The 20,889-nt window shown below is 41.7% G+C and overlaps 2 protein-coding genes across 2 annotated transcripts; both read right to left on the bottom strand.

Annotated features, from left to right (window-relative positions):
- Positions 1-8,701: 8,701 nt before the first annotated feature.
- Positions 8,702-9,664, bottom strand: LOC125396875 (UDP-glucuronosyltransferase 1A8-like). The gene has a single exon (XM_048428926.3). It carries the CDS (start codon positions 9,596-9,598, stop codon positions 8,717-8,719), a length of 882 nt encoding a protein of 293 aa, XP_048284883.3. The 5' UTR covers positions 9,599-9,664; the 3' UTR covers positions 8,702-8,716.
- Positions 9,665-12,238: 2,574 nt separating this feature from the next.
- Positions 12,239-14,531, bottom strand: LOC125396890 (UDP-glucuronosyltransferase 1A7-like). Its single transcript, XM_087907375.1, has 2 exons — positions 13,574-14,531; positions 12,239-12,265 (listed from the first exon to the last, which is right to left on the bottom strand). Exons 1-2 carry the CDS (start codon positions 14,426-14,428, stop codon positions 12,239-12,241), a joined length of 882 nt encoding a protein of 293 aa, XP_087763501.1. The 5' UTR covers positions 14,429-14,531.
- Between the last annotated feature and the right edge of the window lie 6,358 nt (positions 14,532-20,889).

The raw sequence follows: 20,889 nt of genomic DNA, 5'->3' as shown, positions 1-20,889 counted from the left end.
ATACAAAGAACTCAAGAAACTAGGCACTAAAACTCTAATTAACCCAATTAAAAAATGGGGTACTGATCTGAACAGAGAATTCACAACAGATGAACTTCGAATGGCCAGAAGACACTTAAGGTCATGCTCAACCTCCTTAGCGATCAGGGAAATGCAAATCAAAACCACTTTGAGATACCATCTTACACCTGTCAGAATAGCTAAAGTTAAAAACACCAATGATAGCCTATGCTGGAGGGGATGTGGAATGAGGGGAACACTCATCCATTGTTGGTGGGAATGCAAACTTGTGCAGCCACTTTGGAAATCAGTGTGGCGGTTTCTCAGGAAACTGGGAGTCAACCTCCCTCAGGACCCAGCAATTCCTCTCTTGGGAATATACCCTAGAGATGCCCAAACATACTACAAAAGCGTTTGTTCAACTATGTTCATAGCAGCACTATTTGTAATAGCCAGAACCTGGAAACAACCTAGGTGCCCCTCAATAGAAGAATGGTTAAAAAAGGTGTGGAACATATACACATTAGAGTTTTACTCAGCGGTAAAAAATAATGACATCTTGAATTTTGCATGCAAATGGATGGACATAGAAAACGCTTTACTGAGTGAGGTAAGCCAGACCCAAAAAGAGGAACACGGTATGTATTCACTCATAAGTGGATTCTAACCATAATTAAAGGTCTTTGAGCCTATTATTCGTGATCCTAGAGAAGCTAAATAAGAAGACGAACCTGATGAAGATTATTTACCTATCCGCCAGGAGGTAGGAAATAGTCAAGAGTCCCAGGTAACCTTGGATGCATGGGGGGGTGGTGGGAGGGTTGTTGGAAGGGGAGAGGGTTAGAGAGAAGGGAGTAGGGGAGGAATGGGGAAAGCTCGGTTGACCGGGATGGGGGGAAGGGAGGAAGGATGAATGTGGGATCAGGGAAGAATATATTTCAACTAAGGGAGTCATATTAGAGTTTACAGGAAACTTGATTATATATGGGATCCCAGGTCCAAGGAGAGATCCCCAGATTGTTCTCTGGACAGAGGAGGGGGTGCCTGAACCGGCCTTGGCCCGTGACCATACTGATGAATATTTTGCTTATCACCATAGATCCCTCACCTGGCGTTGGATGACGATAAAGATGGAGGCCCGCGTTGGAGCACCGAACTGAGCCCCCCAAGTTCCAAACGAGGAGCAAAAGGAGGAAGAAAATGACGAAGGACTGCGAGGGATACTATCACCCACTGATACAAGGGGTCGGATCTAATGAGAGGTTACCAAGGCCAGATGGACCGTGACTGAACGAGCATGTGATCCAACCAGATTCTCTGAATGAGGCTGGATTTTCTGAATGTGGCTGGCCTGCAGTCTTTCCGAGAAGCCATTGACAATGACACTGGGACTGGTTTCCTCTGCATATACTGGATTTTTGGGATCCAGTCTGTTTGGATGCTCACCTTCCTGGACCTGGAGTGAGGGGGGAGGAACTTGGACTTCCCACAGGGCAGGAGACCCTGACTTCCCTTGGGGACAAAGAGGGAGGAGGAGAGGGAGGGGGGGAGTGGGAGGGCGTTGGGAGGAGGGGCATAATTGGAAACTTTTTATAATTTAATAAAATTACTAAAAGAAAAAAAAAGAGCTAGTTATAAACAGGTCCAAGCTATCGGCTGAGTTTTTATAATTAATAATAAGTCTCTGTGTCACGATTTGGGCACTGGCTGGTGGTATAGAAAAATCTGTTTACAGTGAAAAGAAAGCATGGCTGGGACACAGAGGGACAGTGACGAGCAGGAAAAACAGGCAGCCTGTGGATGAGCATGGATAGGGTAACTACACCAAGGACAAGAGCTCATATGCTAAAAGTTGTCCAGTTGTTTCATGCCTGGTATTCTGTGTCCTTGTTTCTTCAGGAATGTTGAGGAATTGAGTACATCTTCACTGTAAGATTCAGGGATTTTCCCAGTTGCCAACTCACCTCTGGCACGACTAGCACCACCTCATGCCCTCTGTGGATGAGCTTCTCCACAACCGTTTGCGTGATTAAACAGTGGCTCCCATCTATGGGCACCGCCAGCAGCCTGCCTGCCTGGGCAAAGCCAGAGGCCAACAACATACACACACACAGAGGAAGGGAGGATGGGAAATCTGCAGGAGCCATGGGATGAGCTCGGCCTGAGGCAATTCAGCTGCTGAGACTCTCTGCTCTTCTAATAGAGCTGGTTGAGTAGAGGCACAAGATCTCCTTCACTGGACACATATATTTCTATGTTTATAAGGGAAGTTAAATTTAGTGCTAATGATTTACACAAAACAGCAATCATTAATGAACTACATAGACTAAAATTACTACTTTTGTGCTTTCCAGGTTAAAAAAAAAGTTCATGATTTTTGTCTTGGGAAGATCATGCCCTCTATTGAAAACCTAGTTTTGAAATAATTATGAAACAATGTGCTTGGATTTTTAAATTCAGAAAAATTTAGAAGCTGTCTATCAGGATCCTCTAAATCCATCACATGCTCATTTGTTCCTCTTAAGAAGGGAAACTAAAAGGGATGGATAGTGAGAGTCACCAAGAAGAGGTAGATAGGGAATCCCAGAGGTCAGAGAAAACCTGGTTTCTCCCTAAAGGGAAGATTATGGTACATAGGACAGGTCAAGATCTAATCAACTCTGTATTGCTGCGTGGTTCCATGGATCTGAGAGTGCAGGAGCCTTGCCTGACAGGCACTGAGCCTTGGGACTCTGCCCTGCTATAGGACTCCAGGAAACCAATAACACAGCCATTGTCCCTGTCAAAACAGAAACATTGGCTGTGTTAGATCGGTTTCTGTTATTTCTAGTGTCCTTCCTAAGACAGGATGATTTTCTTCCTGAGCCTGACTTTCAGACAGACATCTGGACAGAAGGCAGAAGATGAAGAGCTGAACCTCTGAAAGCTGTTGCCTCCAGTAAAGATGCTCAGACTAAGTTACCTTAGGTACAATGGCCAGGGGCATTCCTAGGAACAAAGGGATCAGACCTTAGGACTTCCACATTTTCCCACAGATCTAGGAGGGGCTGATGTTGGGCTTGGTCCTGGTGCTGAAAACTGAGTCAGGAAGTAATGGCAGCACATCCAGTGTGTATTTTTAAAACTTTTCTTAAATTGATTTTATTGATCTATGCATTTTTCTCTGTTCCCCTCCCTTCCTCTCCCTTTTCCTTCTCCATCTCGCATGGTCCCCATGCTCTCAATTTACTCAGGAGATTTTGTCTTTTTCTACTTTCCATGTAGATTAGATCTGTGTATGTCTCTCTTAGGGTTCTTGTTGTCTAGGTTCTCTAGGATTGTGATTTGTAGGCTGTTTTTCTTTGTTTTATATTAAAAAACCATTTTAAAGATATTTTTTTGGTTTTGCTGTAAAGGTATAATTTCATGTCTTCCCCTGGGTAGAAACAGGCCTGACATTTCTATATGGTTTGTAGATCTGAACTTAGTACAATTAACAAGTATAATGTCATTCACTGCAAATGTGCCTCTCTGGTGTGGGAGAATTATCTATATTCTGTCAATCATGTATTTTAATAAAACGCTGATTGGCCAGGCAGGAAGTATAGGTGGGAAAACCAGACAGGAAGTAGAGGTGATGCAATGAGAACAGGAGAATTCTGGGAAGCAGGAAGCTTCTTCTGCCATTCCTGCACAGACCACCGAAGAGGCAGCATGTAACCTGCCCAGCTGAGAAAGGTACTGAGCCATGTGGCTAATGTAGATAAAGATAATGGGGTAATATATGTTACAAGAGCTAATAAGTAGCCAGAGCTAAGGGCCAATCAGTTTATAATCTTATGGAGTCTTGTGTGTGATTTTCCTCGGGGTATGCCGGCTGTGGGGTACTGGGTGGGACAGAAACCCCAACAAGCTAGCCGGCCCTCATGTTACATATGTCGCCTACGTGGATAACTGATTCCACAGAAAGCCTGAGAAAGCTTGGGAAAGAATAGAGTACAGCATATTTTCTTGGCGGCAGCAATTTCTTGGGTCTGCTCTGCTTGCTAGAGGCAAGCAAGCGCTCTCATCTAAGAGAGGCTTCCTGACTCAGCTTTAGCTTCAAAACCTTGCAGCTCTTTAAGAGGTCCTTCCACGAAACACTTAAACGGTGCTGATGAAAAGCTGAATGCATGCTTTTCGTGTTTTCAGCTGTAGCAGGAAAAAAGCTGTGCTTTTTTAAAATGCTGGCTTTCTGGGCTGTCCTGCCAGGGCAAACTCTGATTCTTTTAGGCAGGCAGTCTGACTGAGTGTGGTCTGTGAGCAGAATGCTGCAGCTTGCTTGCTGGCAGGGACCTTGAAACACTGTAGAGTTGTGACATAAAAATGGCTCTGGTGATACTTCTGCCATGAGGCTGGAACGCTAAAGAATAGGTTGGATCTAGCCGTCAAAGCCACGGCTTTCCATATTGCTTTGTAAATTAAAGGCTCATGTGGTCAGAAAAAGAGAGATATACAGTAAAGAGAGATTCAAAGAGGAAGAAAATCTCTAAATGGTTTACTATGTGTTAAAAATATATGCAGGCTAAAAGTTAAAGTTCTTAAAGTTAAAAAGAAAGAGAGAAGTAGGGTGTGGTGGTACACACCTTTAATCCCAATGCCTGGGAGGCAGAGGTATATTGACCTCTGTGACTTCAAGGTGTGGTAGCACACACCTTTAAATCCAATGCCTGGGAGGCAGAGACAAAAGGATCTCTGTGAGTTCAAGGTGTGGTAGCAAACACCTTTAATCCCAGCACTGGGGAGGCACAGGCAGAGGTATCTCTGTGAGTTCAAGGACAGCCTGGTATACAGAGTTATTCCAGGACAAAGATATACAGAGAACCTGTCTCAAAAAGTAAAAGTAAAAGTAAGAGAAATAGAGGTTAAAATAAAGCCACATAAAGACAAAAAAATACACAGAGAATCTTGATACTGTATGTTATTATGCTCTCTTTAAATTGTTTGAGTGCTGAAGAAGGAGCAACAGCTACTAAAAGACTTTTGTTTATAAATGCTGCTGAACTAATCCAAGATAGGTATTTTGAAAATACCTTGGCTTTAAAACTGAAGTCAAAAGGTATGTTACTTTGGAGAAGAGATTTTGCTTTTGTTTCCACAGAAAATGAGAGACGGTGGATCCATTCTGAGTTAAGAAAAATCCAGTTTGACAAAGGACAACCACCCGAGAAATCCCCGGTAGGAACAGATGGCCCAGATGTCTAAGTTCTACATCCAGAACTGATTCAAGACTGCTGCCTGAGATGATTGAGACTCACAGGATACTTCAGTCAGGAATTGATTATAACTCTAAATTTTCTTTAGGTCCCCATAAGATTATCAGCGCCCCCAATGAGCAGGAAGTAGCCTGGAATACTATGCCCACATTCCCAACAAATGGACTATGGGTATTTTCCTTTGTTAAAAAAAAAAGAGGGAAATGGTGCGGGAGAATTATCTGTATTCTGTCAATCATGTATTTTAATAAAACGCTGATTGGTCAGGCAGGAAGTACAGGTGGGAAAACCAGACAGGAAGTAGAGGTGATGCAATGAGAACAGGAGAATTCTGGGAAGCAGGAAGCTTCTTCTGCCATTCCTGCACAGACCGCCGAAGAGGCAGCATGTAACTTGCCCAGCTGAGAAAGGTACTGTGCCATGTGGCTAATGTAGATATGGATAATGGGATAATATATGTTACAAGAGCTAATAAGTAGCCAGAGCTAAGGGCCAATCAGTTTATAATCTTATGGAGTCTTATGTGTGATTTTCTTTGGGAATTGCCAGCAGTGGGGTACTGGACGGGACAGAAACCCCAACAAGCTGGCCCCTCCTGTTACACCTCTCCCTCACTGCATCCACCGTTCACACAGCACAACACAGAAGGAGTGACTGCCCCAGGCCTATGATGTCAATAAAAAAATGAGAAATCAGAGGCACTCATGAAGATGCCCTAATCTTCCAAGACCCTTTCCAGAAAGCTCACCTTAGGAAGTAGAGTAGGAATTCCTTGTCTATTCCACCTGGGGTAGGACAGAAACAAAAAGGCAGAGACCATAGAGACCAGCCTGTGTGTCTCAGTGGTACCTCAGTGTGCCTGCCACATATACCAACTCAAAGGTCATCCCTGACATTGATTCACTTGTCTTCTCTATCAGGAGAGAAGGTTCAAAGCTACCTCGAGTACTTAGACTGTTGTTTCCAGTCCTACTTCTGAGTGCACCCTACTAAGCTCTCCCAAAGAGGAAAAATGCTACCTCAGCCAATTCCCCCAAAAATGTTGGGAATAGTAATGCTTGACTTGAGAAGTACAAAAGACTTCATTTATCCATACAAGATGACCCAGCAACCTGGTCTGGGCAGGTAGTTGTCCACCTCTCTGGACCTCAGATGAGCAAAGTTTTGTCCTTTAATAATAAAATAGAAGTTGAACTCTGGAAAAATATTAAAACGGTGGGATGTGGGCTAGAATGAGGACTTGTAAGAAGCACTGGCTGCTCTGTCAGAGGCCCAAGGTTCAATTCTCAGCATCCATGTCTATAACTCCCATTCCAGTTTCTCATGCCCTCATATAGATATACATGCAGGCAAAACACCAATGAGGATAAAATAAATATAATTAATTAAAAATATACTACCCCCTGGCTGTTATACTAAGAGACTACCACCCCACTTGCTACTATAGGAGAAACCAAGCAACAGCTACAATAATCTAGAAAAGAGCTGGCCAATAACTCAATCCAGGTATAGGGCCTCCCTCCTTCTCAGGTTCCAGAACTGGGGAAGTTAGTACTACTTGGCTGGGGAAGTTAAAAAAAAATTTCTCTTAACTTGAAAGGTTATACAACAGCTCCACCCTGATAGTTAGATTCCCACCTCTGCATACTTTAGCGAAGGAGCCAGGCTTAATATATTTAGGGGGGAAGGATCAGATAAAAACTCAGTTTAGGCGGAATCACACCTATAATCTGTCTTGCCTACAAAATACACTAGGACAATGGAGACACAAACCTTGTGGGAGTAACCAACCGATGTCTGATTTGAATTAAGGCCTACTCCATGAGATGGACACTGCCTAGTCAGTCATCCTCATGAACTTAGATCATGAAAACAAGCAAGTTCAACAGAACTTCCATATGTGGGCTGCCCATGCATGCCTCAGCATCACCAGAGCATAAAATTAATTTTTCATTCATTTCCATGAGATGGAATCCATACCTCACACTGCTTAAGTGTCCAGAAGTCCAGACGGTTAGGATAAAACCAAGTATTCTTGTTCTTGGCGGGGGGGGGAGGAGTAACAATTAAATGACTCATAATGATATTCTGCTGTACTCATGGATCAGTAGCTTAATCAGCCATCATCAGAGAAGATCCCTCATGTAACAGCTGGGAGCAAAAATAGAGACCCACAGCAAGACATTACACAGAGAGACCTTGGAACACACAGCTCTCAGTGAGATGTCTCCATCCAATCCCTCTAGTCAGAGCTCAGGGAACCTCATGGAAGAGAGGCAGAAGAGGTCGGGGAGAAAGAAGGAATGGAGGACCCCCAAAGAACAAGGCCTGCTACATCACTCAGCAAAGCTCATATGAACTGACGAGGCTGAAGCAGTCTGCACAGGGCCTGCATGGACCTGCACCAGGCCCTCTGAACAGACACCATAGCTTCCTGTCTAGTAATTTGTATATTTATTTTTTTATTTTTATTTATTTATTTTATTTTATTCTTTTTTTTTTTTTTTTGGTTTTTCGAGACAGGGTTTCTCTGTGTAAGAGTCCTAGATGTCCTGGAACTAGTTCTGGTAGGTCTGACTGGCCTCAAACCCACAGAGATCCACCTGCTTCAGCCTCCCGAATGCTGATATTAAAGCCATGCACCACTATCACCTGGCTACCATGTAGTGCCTCTGTGGGACTCCTAAAATTACTAACAAGTGAGTCTCAGATTCTTGTCCTTTCCCTTGTCACTCTCTTTTCTGTTGGCTTGTATTGTCCTATTTTACATGGTGGTGTTCTTTGCTCATTACATTTTATTTTGTTTGAGAAAATGCACCGACTTTGCATCCTCCATATTGTATCAGTGATTCCTGAAATGCAGAAAAGCTGCTCGTCTGCTCCTATAGAGTGCAGCCGACAGAAAATGATGACGGCTTCAAGCTTGGTGCGTTTTCAAAACATCTCCAAAAGCAGTAATATGTACATTGAAGGGTTTTTTTTGTCTCTAAACTATTTTTTAAAGTTGCCACACAGAATATTCAGTGGTATTCTGGCATTTTTCAGATGTTTTCTTTTCTGTTTATTCCACTCTCCCAATACCCTGCCTTGCCCTCTGTATGTCCTCTTCCTACCCCTGGACATCTTCATCCTACGCCTTTCTGTCTTCATGTGAAATGTCTATCATTACTTACTGGTTTTGTTTCTCCTAAGGAAAATTTTCTTTGTCCCTTTCCTTTCTAATTTCATGATCTTGCCATGCACACAGAGGAACACATACATACATAGTTAAACTTAGATTGTAGCTTCGAATGTATATGCGATATTCTCACAGGTATACACAGCCATATCAATAGAGAACCAATAGAGATTTGTTTCCTAATTAGTGAGTTGGTACAAAACAATTCTCTAACCCAGGAAGAAATTCCATATGCAGTGAGGTAAACGATAAATCACAGCTCGGTAAAGAATTTCTCTTTTCTTGGCCAAAACAAAGGCTCTCTTCATGTGCTAAAGGAGAGATAGCATACCTTGGAAAGTGATTTTCCCTGGTGGCAGTTGATCCCACCAATGTGGACTATGTTGGGCATCATAGGTGTAGGGAAATCCAACACAAAGTCAGTGCGTAACAACCAAATGGACACTTGACTGAAGAGGTCTTCCATAGTCACTGGGGTCTGGAGAACTTCAGAGGCAATGTCTGTAGCAGTTTTGAAAAAATAGGGGCAAAGTGCACGCTCCTCCATATAGGTGATGTGGTTCCACACTCTCTCCGTAAAAGTCATGGTGTCTGCGAATTTCGAGAGAATTCTGGGAACATAAGAGAGGGGTCTGGGGCATTGAGTGCCCTCTTCAAGATAGTGACAAAATATACCTCTTGCAAAGACCACGGATGGGACCGACAAGTACTTGGCAACAGTCAAGCCGCACACATCGAAAGGATCCAGAAACACAGCATCAAAAGAACTCTGCTTCAAGTACTCCACTAACTTCTTGTCGTTAAACAAACTCCTACAGTTTGAAAACATTAATTCGAAAAAACCTTTGGCTGAGCCTGTCATTAAAGATAGCATACTTTCTTCTGGAGTTTTCCATTTAGTATCAGAATAATACTTGAACTCCCGGTTTAAATCCTCTAGGGTGTGAGAAATTGAGTACGTCTTCACAGTAATATTCAGGGATTTTCCTAGTTGCCAACTCACCTCTGGCACGACTACCACCACCTCATGTCCATTGTGGATGAGCTTCTCCACAACTGACTGCATGGTGAACCAGTGGCTCCCGTCCATGGGCACCACCAGCAGCCTGCCTGCCTGGGCAAAGCCAGAGGCCAGCAGCAGACACACACACAGAGGAAGGGAGGCTGGAAAATCTGCAGGAGCCATGGGAGAAGCTCAGCCTGTGACAATCCAGCTGATGAGAATCTGAGCACTTCGGACAAAGGCGGAAGTATGACTCAGTTAAATCTGCTCCCTCAAGAGGGCATGTACTTGTACCATTAAGAAACAACAATCCCTGACAATGATTTACTTGGAGAACAGTATTCAGTGATCAAATATTATGAGGCACACTTGCTTGTATTCCAGATAAGATTTTTCTTGGGCATAGTCAGACAATATGAGTTTAGAAATAGTTCCAAAGAAATATCCTGACCCTAAGGAGTCCAAAAGTTTTCACCAAAGGAAGCAAGTTTCAAAGAATCTTGCATTTCTAGAGCAGTTCTCAAAGCAAAAGCAGACTGTGTTCTCAAGCGATTGGCTGCTTGCCACTGGGTCAAAGCCTAGAGGGAGGGTGCTTAGCCTGGTCTCTCTCACAGACAGTGGTTAGAAACAACTCTGCCAGTTGAGCAATGCTGCTGTCTTGGCGCATGTGCAGTAGAATTCTTGTTCCACTTCCCAGCACTGTGTGTTCTCTGAATTGCTGACATAGGGTGACCAGCATCTGCAGTGACCACTCCAGGGATTTAAAGAAAGGTAACCACCATTCCTCTTACAATGTCCCCCTGGATGCATCTGATGCTGTAGACAGCCCATATTCTATACAGAGGCTGGGAGCTAGGTAGTGTTCCTTGTCAGTTACCCAAGACCTTCTCCAGTGATCCATACATTTGTCCCCTTGTCAATGCTGCATCTGGGGGTTTGCTTCCTCCTTGTGTTTACAGAAAATGCTGCTGTCACCCACACCTCACGCAGGGTTTTCCTCGTAGGAATTGGTTTCAAGTCCTTTCCCTGTACATCCGGGATTAAGACAGCTTGCTCAGATGGAAACTGTGGTGTTCACTGTGGACAAGCATCAGGCAGCTCTACAGGGCGCTGTTGTTATGACCTGCTGGCCTGGTCTGTCACCTGGGTATCCTGTCACTCTAAGGGACAAGCTCTCCCACCCCCAACTTCCCTGTCTCCAGAGAGGAGTGGTTCCCACAGAACCAGGAGGAGCTGATGTTGGGCTTGGTTCTGGGGCAGAAAAATGAGTCAGGACATAATGACAGTGTATCCAGTGCAGTTATTATAAACTTTTTATTGATTTTATTGAGCTATGCATTTTTCTCTGTACCCCTCTCTTCCTCTCTCCTTTCCTTCAACCCTCTCCCATGGTCCCCATGCTCCCAATTTACTCAGGAGATCTTGTCTTTTTCTTCCCATTTAGATTAGATCCATGTATGTCTTTCTTAGTGTCCTCGTAGTTGTCCAGGTTCTCTGGGATTGTGACTTGTAGGCTGCTTTTCTTTGCTTTATATTTAGAAACCACTTATGAGTGAGAACATATGATAATATGTTCTCTTTCTGTGTCTGGGTTACATCGCTCAAAATAAGCTTTTCTAGCTCTGTCAATTTTCCTGCAAAATTCAAGATGTCATTATTATTTTCTGCTGTGTAGTACTCCATTGTGTAAATGTACTGCATTTTCCTTATCCATTCTTTGGTGGAGGGGCATTTAGGTTGTTTCCAGGTTCTGGCTATGACAAACAATGCTGCTAGTGAGAATGCAGGCTGATACAGCCCCTTTGGATGTCAGTGTGGTGATTTCTCAGAAAATTAGGAAACAACCTTCCTCAAGACCTAGTAATACCACTTTTGGGTATATATCCAAAGGATGCTCAATAGTGCCACAAGGACATGTGCTCAGCTATGTTCGTAGCAGTATATAACACTCTTGAACATATACCAAAAGGATACCTTATCCCACCACAAGGACATTTCCTCAATACACCGGGTTCATTGTTGTTCTATTTCCCAGAGTTTAAGAAAAAAACCTAGATGTCCATAAACAGAAGACAGGTTAAGGAAAGTGTAATACATTTACATAATAGAGCGTTACTCAGCACTTTAAAAAAAATGTGGTATCATGATGTTTGTAGGCACATGTATAGAATCAGGAAAAATCATCCTGGGTGATGTACCCCAGATCAGTCGAGAAATAGGATATGTATTGACTTCAATTGGATATTGCCATTATAGAAACGATAACCAAGCTGCAATCTATAAACCCAAAGAGGTTAGGCATAAAGGAAGGGAGTAGGCAGGACACGTTGAGAGAGGGAAATAATAAACATTTTATGAGTGGGCTGTATCAGGGAAGGGGACAAGAGCAGGAGTTTCATGTGGGAAGGAGAGGGCAGAGGGATGAGGGTGACTATGGGAGCAGAAACAGCTAGAATTGAAAAACATTTGAGTGGCAGTATGGAAACCTAGGGCAGGACACTGGAAACTTCCTGTAATAAAGATATGAAGGCAATCTTAACGAAATCTCCAAATAGTGAGGGACAGGGAACTGGTAATGTCCATATATTGTCACCAAACTAAGCTTTCTGCTTGGAAATGCTTTTCATCTAATTCAGTTGTTGATCATTCCAAGCGGTTCCGTGGAAATTTCCAAACAAACCAGGCTGTCACCAAAAAATGGGTTGCTCTCCACAAACTGACAAGACACCACTGCTGAAGAAAACTTCCACAACCCATTAGCTCAATGAATATGAACAGTTGAGCTCATGCCTACATCAAACGTTCAGCCTCCTTTTCTAATGTCTATGACATGAAAATGTACTCTGCAGGCTACCAAAAGAGAACAGGAAAAACAAAACCAACCACAAAAACTTTCACTTATAATCTGTCTTGCCTACAAAGTATGATACGGCAATAGAAGTGCAAACCTTATGGGAGTAACCATGACTCATAATGATATCCTGCTGTATCATGGATCCCGTGCCTTTGCCAGCCACAATGAGAGATGCAACAGCTGGGAGCAAAAACAGAGACCCACAGCAAGACACTACATAGAGACACCTTAGAACACACAGCTCCCAGTGAGATGTCTCCATCCAATCCCTCCAGTCAGAACTCAGGGAACCCCATGGAAGAGAGGCAGAAGCAGTCAGGGAGAAAGAAGGAATGGAGGACCCCCAAAGAACAAGGCCTGCTAAATCACTCAGCAAAGCTCATATGGACTGACGAGGCTGAAACAGTCTGCACAGGGCCTGCATGGGCCTGCCCTAGGCCCTCTGAACAGACACCATAGCTTCCCGTTCAGTACGTTCATGGGACTCCAAAATGAGGTAACAAGAGCATCTCTGATTCTTGTGACTTTTCTGCGTGATCTTATTTTTCTGTTTACTTCTCTTGTCAAATTTTGATGTTTTGGGTTTTATTTCATTTTATTATATTTTATTTTATTTGAAAAAGAATTCACCTACCTTGAATCCTACATATCATATCACTAATTTTTAAAATACAGAAAACTGCATGTAGAAAATATAAAATGCAGCTGACAAACTTGAGAGCTGCTTTATAGAATAATGCATTTTTTAAACATCTCTGAAAGCCTTAACATACAGCTTCCAGATTTATTGTTGTCTTCTTAAATTACTTTCTAAGTCAGCATACAAAGTGATCAGTGTCATTATGGCAATTTTCAGGCAAGCTGTATTTTACTCCTGATAATTCCCCTCTCCCGCTACCCAGCCTTCCCCTCCATACGTCCTCTTCCTACCGCTGAACATTCTCCTTTTTGTTTCATGTGACATGTCTATCATTACTGCCATTGTTCCTCCTCAGACAAGTTTCTTTGTCTCCTCCCTTTTCCAATTTCATGACCCCAAACACAAATAGAAGGCATACATATATATTTAAAATTAGACTGCATATTAAAATGTATATGCAAATATGTCACAGGTCTACACATATAATCAATAGGGCACCTATAAAGAATTTTTTCCTAATTAGTGAATGGCAAAAAACAATTCTCCACCCAGGAAGAAATTCCCTATTCAGTAAAACAAACATCAAATCACAGCTCAGTGGAGAATTTCCTCTCCAATGCCTGAAACCAGGCCCCTCTTCACGTGCTAAAGAGAGACAACATACCTTGGAAAGTGGCTTTCCATGTTGGCAGTTGAGCCCACCAATGAACACCATGTTCGGCATCACAGGCTTGGGGAAATCTAACACAAAGTCGGTGCGTAACAACCAAATAGACGCCTGAGAGAAGAGGTCTTCCAACGTCACTGGGGTCTGCAGGACTTCAGAGGCAATGTCTGTAGCACTTTTAAACAAGTAGTGGCAAAATGCACGCTCTTCCATGTGAAAAACAAAGTTCGACACTCTCTCCTTGAAAGTCATGGTGTCTGACAGTTTTGAGAAAAGTCTAGGAACATAAGACAGTGGACTGGGACACTGGGTGCCCTCTTCAAGATAGTGGCAAAAGAAATATCTTGTAAACATCACTGAAGGGACCGACAAGTACTTGGCAACAGTCAAGCCACAGATCTCGAAAGGATCCAGAAACACAGCATCGAAAGAACTCTGCTTCAAGTACTCCACTAACTTCTTGTCGTTAAACAAACTCCTACAGTGAGAACATATTAATTCATAATAAACTATGGCTGAGCCTGTCATTAAAGAAAGCATACTTTGTTCCGGCGTCTTCCATTGAGCGTGAGTATAATTCTTGTGCTTCTGGTCCAGGTCCTCCAGAGTGTAAGAAGTTGAGTACGTCTTCATTGTAAAATTCAGGGATTTTCTCAGTTGCCCACTCACCTCTGGCACGACTGCCACCACCTCATGCCCTCTGTTGAGGAGCTTTTCTACAACTGTTAGCGTGGTTAACCAGTGGCTCCCATCCATGGACAACACCAGCAACTTGCCTGCCTGGGCAAAGTCAGAGGCCAGCAGCAGACACACACACAGAGGAAGGGAGGCTGGGAAACCTGCAGGAGCCATGGGAGTAGCTCAGCCTGAGACAATCCAGCTGCTGAGACTCTCTGTTCTTCTAATAGAGCTGGTTGAGTAGAGCCACAAGATCTCCTTCACTGGACACATATATTTCTATGTTTACAAGGGAAGTTAAATTTAGTGCTAATGATTTACTAAAAGAGCAATCATTAATGAACTACATTGGGTAAAGTAACGACTTTGTGCTTTCTAGGTTACAAAAGTATTTATGATTTTTGTCTTGGGAAGATCATGCCTTCTATTGCAAACCTAGTTTTGAAATAATTATGAAACAATGTGCTTGGATTTTAAATTCAGAATAATTAAGAATCTGTGTTTCAGGATCCTCTAAATCCATCACATGCTCATTTGTTCCTCTTAAGAAGGGAAACAAAAAGGAATGCACAGTGAGAGTCATCAAGAAGAGGTAAATAGAGAATTCTAGAGGTCAGAGAAAACCTGGCCTCTCTTTAAAGGTCACACTATAGTACATAGGACAGGTCAGGATCAAATCAACTCTGTATTGCTGCGTGGTTCCATGGATTTGAGAGTGCAGGAGCCTTGACTGACTGGCACTGAGCCTTGGGACTCTGCCTTGCTGTAGGACTTCAGGAAACCAATAACACAGCCATTGTCCCTGTCGAAACAGAAACACTGGCTGTGTTAGATCAGTTTCTGTTATTTCTAGCGCCCTTCCTAAGACAGGATGACTTTTCGTCCTGAGCCTGGCTTTCAGACAGACATCTGGACAGAAGGCAGAAGATGAAGACCTGAACCTCTGAAAGCTGTTGCCTCAATGATGAGGCTCAAACTAAGTTACCTCAGGCACAATGGCCAGGGACTCTGCTTTCCTAGGAACAAAGGGGTCAGAATTTAGGACTTTCTCCTTTTCCCACAGCTCCAGGAAGGGCAGATGTTTGGCTTGGTCGTGGGGCTGAAAAATGAGTCAGGACATAATGACAGCACATCCATTGTGGTTTTTTAAACTTCTTTTAAAATGATTTTATTGAGCTATACATTTTTCTATGTTACCCTCCCTTCCTCTCCCCTTTCATTCTACCCTCGGCCATGATCCCCATGCTCCCAATTTACTTTGGAGTTCTTGTTTTTCTACTTCCCATGTAGATTAGATCCATGTATATCTTTCTTAGGGTTCTCATTGCTGTCTAGGTTCTCTGGGATTGTGAATAGTAGACTGCTTTTCTTTGCTTTATGTCTAAATGCCACTTATGAGTGAGTACATATATATTTATTTTTCTGGGTCTGGGTTACCTCACTAAATATGATATTTCCTTGATCCATCCATTTGCCTGAAGATCTCAAGATGTCATTATTTTTTCTGCTGTGTAGTACTCCATTGTGTAAATGTACCACATTTTCCTTATCCATTCTTCAGTCGGGGGGCATTTTGGTTGTTTCTAGGTTCTGGTTATGACAAACAATGCTGCTGTGAACATAGTTGAGTACATGTGTTTGTGGCGTGATTGAGCATCCTTTGGGTATATACCCAAAAGTAATTTTTCAGGATCTTGATGAAGAATGTTTTCTTATTTTCTGAGAAATTGTTACACTGATATCCAAAGTGGCTGTACCAGTTTGCACTCCCACCAGCAATGCAGAAGTGTTCCCTTTACCCCACAACCTATCCAGCATAAATTCTCATCAGTGGTTTCAATCTTGACCATGCTTACAGGTGTGAAATGAAATCTCAGTGTTGTTTTGATTTGCATTTTACTAATGGCTAAGGATGTTGAGCATTTCCTTAAGTGCCTTTCAGCCATTTTAGATTCCTCTGTTGAGAGTTCTCTGTTTAGGTCTGTATTCCATTTTTTTTTATTGGATTATTTGTTCTTTTGATGACCAATTTCTTGAGTTCTTTGTATATTTTTGAGATCAGCCATCTTCTGATGTGGAGTTGGTGAAGATCTTTTCCCATTCTGTAGGCTGCCGTTTTGTCTTGTTGATCCTGTTCTTTTCCTTACAGCAGCTTTTCAGTTTCAGGAGGTCCCATTGATTAATTGTTTTTCTCATTGTCTGTGCTACTAGGGTTCTATTTAGGAAGTAGTCTCCTGTGCCAATGCATTCAAACGTACTTCCCAATTTCTTTTCTATGAGGTTCAATGTCATTTGCTTTATGTTGAGGTGTTTGACCCATTTGGACTTTTGAGTTTTGTGCATGATGATAGATATTGGTCTATTTTCATTCTTCTACATGTTGATATCCAGCTATTCTGGCACCATTTGTTAAAAATGCTTTCTTTTTTTTCATTTCATATTTTTTGCTTCTTTATAAAAAATTAAGTATGTTGATCAATATCTGTGTCTTTGATTCAATTCCATTGGTCCTCCTGTCTGTTCATATGCTAATACCAGGCTATTTTCCATACTGTAGCTCTGTAGTAGAGTTTGAAGTCAGGGTTTGTGATGCCTCCAGAAGTTCCTTTAGTGTACAGAAGTTTTGTTTGTTTTTTTTTTTTTTTTGGTTTTTTTTTTTTTTTTTTTTTTTTGGCTATCCTGGCTTTTTGTTTGGTTGGTTTTTGGTTTTTTTGTTTGTTTGTTTTTTGCCCTTTCAAATGAAGTTGAGTGCCACTCCTTGGAGGTCTGTAAAGAATTTTGCTGGAATTTTGAAGGGCATTGCATTGAAACTGTAGATTGCTTTTAGCAAGACTATCATTTTTACTATGTTATCCTACCCACTCAAGAGCATGGGAGATCTTTCTATTTTCTGGTGTTCTCTTTAATTTTTTTCTTCAAAGATTTAAAGTTCTTGTTATACAGGTCTTCCACTTGTTTGGTTAGAGTTACTCCGAGATATTTTATGTTATTTGTAGCTGTTGTGAAAGGTGATGTTTTTTTTTAAATTTCTTCCTCAGCCCATTTATTATCTGTGTAAAGGAGGGTTACTGATTTTTTCGAGTTAATCTTGTATCCTGCTACATTATTGAAAGTGTTTATGAGTTGCTTAAACTTTTTGGTAAAGTTTTGGGGGTTGCTTATGTAAACTGTCATATCACTATCAGCAAATAATGAGAGTTTGACTTCTTTTCTGATTTGTATTTGTATAATAGATAAATTAGTGTGAACTTATTCACAATAATAATAATAATAATAATAGTGGGTAATAGTGTAAATATTTGTGAGCTATTATTTGTGGATAATTTACATTGGTATGGTTTTTGTATATTGATACAAGTTCAAATTATATTTGTTATTTCTGTTTATAATATTTGTACACCTATGCAAAGTTATTTTGTCAGATTGTATGCATGCATGTTTTTACCTCTCTTTAAGACATTTTGTATACTGGTACAATATTAGGATATATTTTCATATTATATTATATAGTCCTACCTCTGATCAAGATACTTATACATCGTTTACATTTTGAGGTCATTTTCCTCATTACTGCACAGATGTTTTCAGATTATTTAATATTCTGATATAAAGTCTTAGTCTTTAAGTTATACAGGTACTAAGTATTATATTATAGTTATTCATATTTGCTATACATAGAGTCAGATTAAATAGGTTCTTTAGATATATAAAGATGGCATTCTGCCTAAATAGGTCATCTTCAACCACTTCAAGGATCTGCATAACATGGCATTTAAATAGCTCAGGGTTTTGGTGATGTGAGACACAGATGCTCCTGACAGCACCAATCTATTCCCAAGAGAATGTTGAGTACTGAAGACACTCCACTAGGAGTTTGTTTTCTTCTTGGCACAATTGACCTTTGGGCAAGGAACTGCCCATGTCTTGACCACTGACAAATACATGGTGTCCGGACTGGATGAGCAGGACACACCCACACACAAAGACTGCCAAACCTTGCCAAGGCAGGGTAAGGCAGTTCTACAAATGTTGCTGCCTCTAAAAATGGTCTGTCAGTTATACTAGGCCTTAGCCAAATTGGTTGATTCAATATTATAAATGAGATTTTGGGTATACACTTAGGTAGCCAATTATCTCTGTCATGTACTGCACTCTTGGAAAGTTGTTCGATTGCACTTCCTGCCTACTCAAGTTATATTATCTTCTTTCTCAGGCCTTTGATGGGGGTAAACATTAAAGAGTCTTAGTTAGCTCTTATAAATTAGCCAAGCCATTTCTGTTGCAAGACTTAGACTCTTTATAATAGTATGTTTATTAAACATTTAACATGTGTTCCTTGCTTAATATTATTTATGTTGGTTGCAATTTTTTACTTGATAACTGGTCCTATTGTATATAGTTTTGTAATGGGTTTGGAACTCTCTTATTTAGACAAAAGAGGGAGGTGATGGGGAATCTCTGTCAGCCAATGAACTTTAAGAGTTGGGACAAAGTTAGGGATGAGACCTTTTAGGTACCAAAAGAAAAACACCTGAAGGCCCAGGAACCAATCAATCAATCTCTCTCTCTCTCTCTCTCTCTCTCTCTCTCTCTCTCTCTCTTGCTCTCTCTCTCTCTCTCTCTCTCTCTCTCTCTCTCTCTCTGGTTCCTGCTCTACATAGTTGAGTTTGGACTTCTTGTTCCTGTTTCGTGAGTTTGCCCCTTATAAGAAAATATATATGCTCTGTCTTCTAGTTAGCCTAGTATTTCTTGACCCAAGATAGATTCAACACACTTGATCTCACACCTCAAGAATTATATTGAACAGATATGGAGAGAGAGGAAAACCTTGTCTTGTTCCTGATTTCAGTGGGATCACTTTGAGTTTGTCTCCATTTAGTTTGTTAGCAAGCTGTTGGCTTGCTGTATATTGCCTTTATTATGTTTAGGTATGTTCCTTATATCCCTGTTCTTCCCAAGACCTTTATTATGAATGGATGTTATATTTTGCCAAAAGATTTTTTCCGCATCTAATAAAATGACCATGTGGTTTTTAATTTTCAGTTTGTTTATTTGCAGTGCATTTGTTTAAAAAAGCCACTAATACATTTTGTTTCTAAAAACAGTCATCACGCAAGCCATTTGACTTGGGTCTAAAACAGTGATGCTCATGGTCTGCTTAACACATGCAGTGTAGGGACAGTGTTCCATCTCATGCCGCAGGCACCAGATAGTGTGACATTTGTGCAGAGACTCTCAGAGCAAGGTTATGAAGATTTAACCAGATATTGTACGTGTTACATGGCATTAACTTTTCTGTACTGTTCTGCACCATTTTAAAGACTGTTTTGTATGTGTTATAAAGGTATAATTTCATGTCTTCCCCTGGGTAAACACAGGCCTAACATTTCTACATGGTTTATAGATGTAAACATAGTCCAAATACCAAGCATAACATCATTCACTGCAAATGTGCCTCTTCCTTGCTGCATCTACCGTTCACACAGCACAGCACAGAAGGAGTGACTGTCTCAGGCCTATGATGTCAATAAGAAAATAAGAAGCCAGAGGCACTTAGGAAGATTCCCTAATCTTCCAAGACCCTTTCTAGACAGCTCACTTTGGGAAGTAGAGTCAGAATTGCTTGTCTGTTCCACCTGGTGTAGGACAAAAACAAAATGCAGAGACCATAGAGACCAGCCTGTGTGTCTCAGTGGTATCTCAGTGTGCCTGCCACATATGCCAACTCCAAAGGTTATTCCTGACATTGAGCCACTTGCCTTCTCTAACAGGAGAGGAGTCCTTAGACTGTTGCTTACAGTCCTACTTCTGAGTGCACCCCACTAAATCCTCCCAGAGAAGAAAAACACCACTTCAGCCAAGTCCAGAAAAACACTGGGGCCAGTAATGCTTGACCTAAGAAGTCCAAAGGTGAATTCATTGATCCATGCAAGATGACTCAGCAACCTGACCTGGGCAGAGTTGTCCACCTCTGTGGACCTCAGATAAGCACAGTCTGGTCCTTTTAAGAAGGTAAATGGAAGGTGAACTCTGAGAAAATATTTAAAAAGGAGAATGGGAACTAGAAAGATGACTTAGTAGTTGGAAGCACTGGGTGCACTTCCAGAGGCCTGGGGTTCTATTCCCAGCATCCACATGGCAGCTCATACCTGTCTGGAACTTGAAATCCAGTACGTCTGACACCCTCACACAGCCAGCCATTTACGTGGTCCCTAAAAGTCCAGCTCCTAGGGTACCCTTTTCAGGCTTCAAGAAAATACTCCACAATAAATGAATGGGGGGAGCTAAAAGTCTGAGGGTAAAGAAGTCTACTCACAACAGGAATTGTCTGTCCATGTTTCTTTATTTTTCTCTATATCTGTTACAAATATTCCCAGTAACATATACCCTTAAAACCAGCAATTCCAGCCCCAGCAAAGTACCAAGGCAGGAATTCTTTTGCCCTATAGGAAAATTAGAAAAAGGTTTTAACACACACACACACACACACACACACACAGAGAGAGAGAGAGAGAGAGAGAGAGAGAGAGAGAGAGAGAGAGAGAGAGAGTTGTGACTCAATGGTTTGTGTGTTTAATACATGTCTGAGTAACTCCTTAATTGGGGGCCTTGAGTACCAGACCCAGTACCCTCTC

This window comes from Myodes glareolus, chromosome 1 (assembly GCF_982192425.1).
Source record: "Myodes glareolus chromosome 1, mMyoGla1.1, whole genome shotgun sequence".
NCBI classification, from domain to species: Eukaryota; Metazoa; Chordata; class Mammalia; order Rodentia; family Cricetidae; genus Myodes; species Myodes glareolus.
The sequence above is the reverse complement of the archived record's forward strand: the minus strand, read 5'-3'. Positions and strand labels throughout refer to the sequence as shown.

What these genes read in the sequence shown, in the direction of transcription:
- LOC125396890 (XM_087907375.1), bottom strand. Translation starts at nt 14,428, where the DNA reads ATGGCTCCTGCAGGTTTCCCAGCCTCCCTTCCTCTGTGTGTGTGTCTG. An exon ending in ATGGAAAGCCACTTTCCAAG is followed by an intron (nt 12,266 to 13,573) that starts GTATGTTGTCTC and finishes CTCTTTTGGTAG; the next exon opens with CCTGCAGAGTACATTTTCAT.
- LOC125396875 (XM_048428926.3), bottom strand. Translation starts at nt 9,598, where the DNA reads ATGGCTCCTGCAGATTTTCCAGCCTCCCTTCCTCTGTGTGTGTGTCTG.